Source organism: Hipposideros armiger, unplaced genomic scaffold (assembly GCF_001890085.2).
Source record: "Hipposideros armiger isolate ML-2016 unplaced genomic scaffold, ASM189008v1 scaffold_76, whole genome shotgun sequence".
Taxonomy (NCBI): domain Eukaryota; kingdom Metazoa; phylum Chordata; class Mammalia; order Chiroptera; family Hipposideridae; genus Hipposideros; species Hipposideros armiger.
Window position 1 is genome coordinate 1,168,756 of NW_017731426.1, and position 5,866 is coordinate 1,174,621.

The window sequence follows — 5,866 nt, forward strand, 5'->3', positions numbered from 1 at the left end:
TTCTCCCTAATGATAGAACTTCATGCTTCTATCTGAACTGTTAAGAATTTATGATCCCTTGTCAGAGATTGAAAGAAACTTAAGAGACACACCAACCAAATGCATTGTATGGGCCTTCTTTGGATCCTGATTTAAACAAACTAAAGGTTAATTTTTTTTTTCTAAATAAGTCAGGAATTGAACCCAGGAATTATTGTCAATTTTCTTGGGTATAAATTAATGTGTTTATGCTTAAAGGGCTCCTTTGATGAGGAGCAAGATTTTTACATGCTCTCAAAGTATCTCTCCAAAAGAATAATGATACAATGGAGAAACTGGACAATACCTTCCCCAAATGATGAAAATGATTAAAATTCATATCACCAACCGGGATGATGTGCACCTGGATTGACACTCTGAGAAAAGAAAATTGCCTACGTGGCATTCCAGCCAAAGATCTGTAAACTGAATCTAACCACAAAGACATGAGAAAAACCCACATAGAAGAAAATACTATAAAATTACTGGCCTGTATTATTTTGAGAAGCCAATATTTTAAAAGACAAGAAAAGGCTGAGGAATTGATTCAGATTAAAAGGGACCAAAAAGACATGACAACTAAATGCTGTCTGTGATGATGAGCTAGATCCTGTGCTAGGAAAAAAATGCTATAAAAAACATTAGTGGAATAATTTTTTAAAATTGGAATACAGATTGTAGATTAGATAAATGTATTGTATCAATGTTACAGTTGCTAAAATTGATAGCTGTATTGTGGTTGTATAAGAGAATATTCTTGTTCTTAGGAAATACGCTCTATTAACAAGGTAAGAGGACTTGATATACGCGACCTACTATCAAATGGTGGAGAGTTAAATGGCAGTACACACACACACACAGTGCTTATTTCACCCACTATCTGAATGTCTTCCTCCTAGTTTGCTATACTCCAGCCATACTGGTCTTTGCATTCCTCAAGAATGCAAGCACATTCTAGATCAGGGCCTTTGCACTCACTATTCGTCTGCATGAAATGTTCTTCACCCCAGAAATTCACTTGCTTGGCCTCCTCCTCATCATTCAGGTCTGAGATCACCTCTTCAGAGAGACTTTCTTTGACTACCCAACCTAATATATTTCCTCTCTCCCAGAGCACTTATCATTATCTGAAAATATTTACTTCTGGGTGCTTTTCTTTCTTTTGTCTACCTCTTTTCACTAGAATGTACACACCATAAGAGGAGGGACCTTGATCAGGAATCTGTCCCCAGAACCTAGAACAGTGCCAGAAACATAAGCTCTCAATAAATATTTGTTGAGTGAATAAAGGTGGGATGGGGTGGATGGGGTGGGAGGGGCAGGACTCTAGAGAAGTTGGCAACAGGAGCAGGGTTACTGGAGAGGTGTGTGTGTGTGTGTGTGTGTGTGTGTGTGTGTGTATTAGTGTCTAGTGTTTCATTCCTACACCAAGTACATTTTTTCAGAANGTAGAGGGCAGTGTCACTGGTCCTCATATGTGGGATCCGAACCTGGGCCCTCTGGCGTCCCGAGCCAGCTCTTAACCAACGCACCACTTGGCCGGCCCTCTCAATCTAACTCTTAACCAACTGAGTCAGTCGGCTGGCCCCATTTTTTTTTTAAAACATGGGTAAGACTGAAGCAAGTTTTAATTTTGAAAGGAAGCAGCTAGGAAGAAGGGAGATGTTAAAGATTAGGAGCAAGGTGGCTGACTGAGTGATATTTCTGAGAAGTTAAAAACTGATGTGAATCAGAATATGGGAGGTTGGACATACCTTCCATTATGAAAAGAGGGAAGGAGGAAAAGATGGGTATAGGTGTATATACTTTTGTAGGTTGCAGGTGAAAAGTTGTGGGAGCTCATGTCAGAGGCTTATATTTTCTCTGTAAAATAGGTTATGAGAGTGATGGAACAGATAGCAGGATAAAGCAGGTGCTATTCTTCCCTTATAGGCAAGACATATGCAAATCAAGTAAAACTGGCAATAAGGCATCAGAGCACAGTTATATGCCATACTGAGAAGTCTAGAATTTATTGTGCAGGTAAGGGGGGTCTGTCCCACTAAGATTTTTGCATAGTGTGGCTAAATTATTGGTGTTGGCAGAGTGTCTTCTGGTGCAACCAAGACTCTTCTGAGTGCTGGCCTGAGGGAATGAGACTCAGAGAGCAGGGAGTTTCCTCCTCTTTGTCCTCCATCCCCCATCTGCACAGACTGCCTTCACCATCAGCATTTCTCTTTCAGGTGCTGACTATGGACGTGTTCTAGCCTTCAGGAGAGACCCACTTCCTACCCAGAGTAGTGACGAGTTTTCCTCTGCCTCCTCCTAGGCAATAGCATGAAATCAGTACCACAGGCATTTATTCACCAGGGAATTGCTTCCTTTCATTTTTGCTTTTAAATTACAAAATGAAAGGCTATTTGATGCCTATGAGGTTCCCAGGTAGGCTCTGGAGTTCTAAGCTGGAGTAATGAGCAAAACAGACAAAAACCATGCTTTCTTGGAGTTTACATTTCAATGTGGGAGACAGACATTAAATAAATACACTAATAAGAATACAGTTGACCTTTGAACAATGTGGGTTTGAACTGTGTGAGCCCATCTGCATTTATGTGGATCACTGCAGTTCAAATCCACACTGTTCAAGGGTCAAGTATATTTTCAATCTGTGGCTGGGAATCTGCATATACAAAGGGCAGCTTTAAGTTATACTTCGATTTTGGGTGCTTTCTGCCCCGAATCTTTGCATTGTTCAGGAGTCAACTAATAGGGTAGGCGGTATGTGTTGAGGCAGAGGTGTGTCAGTGTGTGCCACTTTAGAGAGGGTGGTGACGTTTGAACAGTGACCTGCGGAAATGAGGGCATAATCCAGGCGATAGCTAGGGGAGAAGCTTCCAAGTCAGTGATAAGAGCATGTGCAAAGGTTCAGAGATGGGAGAGTACCTGGTAGGTTGAGGCAAGCAAGGAGGCCAGTGTGGCTGGAGGTGACTGAGAAAGGGAGAAGGTAGTAGCAGGAGTGGCTATAGGCATGGGCTCTAGAGGCAAGCTACCTGGGTTCAAGCCCCAGTTCCACTGCTTACAAGTTGGGTGACCAGATGCTAATCACTTGGTTGCAATTGCTCAAATACATACAAATATATCTTCCTCAAATTCATTTTTAGCTACAGCACAGTCTAAATTCATACTTTATCCTCTCTGAGCCTCAAGGTTCTCATCTGTTAAATGAGGACAATGAGAATAGCTCCCTCAAAGGCTTGTTGAGGATGAATAATTGTAAAGCCCCTTAGCACATTGTCTGGCACACAGCAAATGCTCTGCAAGAGAGCCTTAAACTAAGAAAGAAGAAAAACGACTTGGGATGGAGTGATGGTTAATTGCATGTGTCAACTTGACTGGGCCACGGTATACCCAGAAATTTGGTTNTTTTTCTTCACAGCACTGATCATCATCGGATACGTGATATATTGGACTTATTGATTTGTTCATTAGCCACTAAAGCTTAAGCTCTATGAGGATAGGAGTTTTGTCAGTTTTGTTCATTGCTTTATCCCAGTTGCCTCCAAGGGTGCCTGGCACACAGTTGGCACTCAGCAGTTATTTGTTGAATGAATGAATTTTAAATTGATAGGTTTCACACAAAGAACCTGGATTGCTGGATTGCCTTTAAAATCTGGCAACCCAGGTCACATCATTGCGTGGCACCAACGGCCTGCAGCTGCCCTGTGCAGACTGGGATCTGAGTTCTCTCTCTGATTTGCCTCAGTCCCCATCTTACCTTATAGTCGAAACCAGCCAGCTTCACTCATTTCCATTACCTGCCTAGCAGCTAGCTTCTAGGCATTTGAACATGTCACCCTTGATCAGGGCTGCACTGCTCATTCTATAGCTGAGGAAACTGATATGACAGGTGCAGCGACAGGCCTCTGGCTATAGTTGCTTGAAGGGCTCAGAGTCCAGTTGAGGGCTTTTGTGAGACGGTCATTGGACTAGGTAACCAGAGCTTGGCCTCCAGACAACAGAGTCCTTTAACAAATGAGGCACTGAGTTAGCAACTGAGTATGCCAAAGTACCCAGTTTGGAAGTGCACAAAGTACCTGTCGGCAAGATTATAACCAGGTGGCAGACTCCTTGTTTTCAGCGGGCAGTCCAGTTTGCCTGTGTTAGCACTGATGCCAATCCGGGAGGAATGCAGCAGTTATGCCCTCCTCACTTATCCTGACTTCTAGGAACCCAACTCAGGAAGTTCCATTGGCCAATAGACATTTTACAGCTCTGGGCATTCGCTGTGCACTCCACATCCCTGTGGCCCAGCTGAGGACACTTCCAATGCAAAGGCCCATTCTCACCCCCTGGCAGAATGCACTGCTCCTGCCCCTGTGCCCCCTCCCCCTTGCACATTTTTTACCCTCCTGCAGCACAGATCTTGAACTTTTATAATCAGTTCACCAGCAGTTGGGAGTTTCTTAAGGACAGCACTTTTTCAGGCCTTTCTACAGCCAGAGCCTATCAGCAAAGAAATGTTCAGAATTTTCGAAATATTTAAATGAACGAATGCGTTCAACAGGCGCTGTCCATCTCGCCAAGCCGGGCTTCTCCTCGCCAGTCAGTCTCGCCTGTGTGCCCCCTCCTTCCAGCAGGGCCCTTTGCCCCACTACACGGGACCTCTTCCTTCCTTCCTGGTCCGAGTGCTGGGCATTGGAGGGCCTTGCCCACGGCGGGAGCCATAACTTACAATCCGGGCCACGTTCCTGTCACATCTGCCTCTCAGAACCCGTTCCAGCCCCGAACCGAGTGCAGTGGGGGCGCAGCCCCCCGCCAGGTCCTCGGCAGCCCTGCGGGCCTACCTTGCCCCCTTTGCTCAGGACCTGCCAAGGCCACGTCTCTACGTTCCCGAACAGCGAGTTCCTGATCACTCCCAACATGATGTCGCGGGGGCGCTCGGGACGCACCAGCGGACGTGGGGCGGCTGGGGCAACCGGGGGCGACCGCGGGCGACCGGGGCTAATCACCGCTGGCGGCGCGAAAGGGGGTGTGTGGGCAGGGCTCCTCCGGCTCCGCCCCGAGGAACTGGTTTCGGTGGGGCGGGCCCAGGGCGGGGCGTGAGCGGCTCGGGCAGAGGAGCGGGGAGTCGCGCTCCGCCTCCAAGCGGTTCCCACCGGGGCCAACAGATTGTCCCCGGTATAGGATCGCAGCAGCAGTGGGGAACTTCCTACCTCATCCCACCCCTATTTCTGTCCACCGCCCGCGGGCTCCCTAAGGTATCTGGGCGCCAAATTTAGGAACCTTCCGATTCTTCGCGTGCTCTCCCGGGCCTCCACCTTAAGGCTCAGTCCCCCGCAGGTACTGCACATTCCAGGTTCAGTCTTGGTAGCCCCCCGCCTCTATCTGCCGCCTCTCCGACAGATACCCACAGATTGTCACCCCTCCTCCCCTCTCTCTCTTCTGGACCATTGAAAAAACATCTTAACTACTGTAGCTTCCTACTGACCACTTTCTTTCCTCCAATCTGTTTTAACCACAGATTTCATGTTGATGTTACAAAGCCAACTTTGCTCATTCACTCCTTCTAGTCAAAACCTAGCCACTTTTTATTACCATTTATTGAGTGCCTGCTCTCCCTGCCAAGTGTTTTGCAAGTATTATCTCTACTCACATCACTAAACAGAAATATTTTATAGCCATTTTACTAAAGGGGAACTCGAGGTTCAAAATAATTAAGTGACTTTCCCAAGGTCAAAAACCAGTGTGCGTGTAGCTTGGCCAGGATTTGAACCGGCGACTGTGATGTCAGTGCCCATAATGCTTTCACTGCACCCCATCACCCGGACCTATTCCCCGTCTACATCTGCCCTCTGTGTGTTCCTGCCCC

At 46.5% G+C, this 5,866-nt stretch overlaps 1 protein-coding gene across 1 annotated transcript in view; it reads right to left on the bottom strand.

Moving 5' to 3' along the window:
• Positions 1-5,042, bottom strand: part of HEBP1 (heme binding protein 1) — a 19,617-nt gene extending 14,575 nt beyond the window's left edge. The window contains exon 1 of the mRNA XM_019643281.1: positions 4,842-5,042. Coding sequence (XP_019498826.1) covers positions 4,842-4,919 — 78 coding nt within the window. The 5' untranslated portion in view covers positions 4,920-5,042. The remainder of the gene's footprint in view (positions 1-4,841) is intronic.
• Positions 5,043-5,866: the final 824 nt, after the last annotated feature.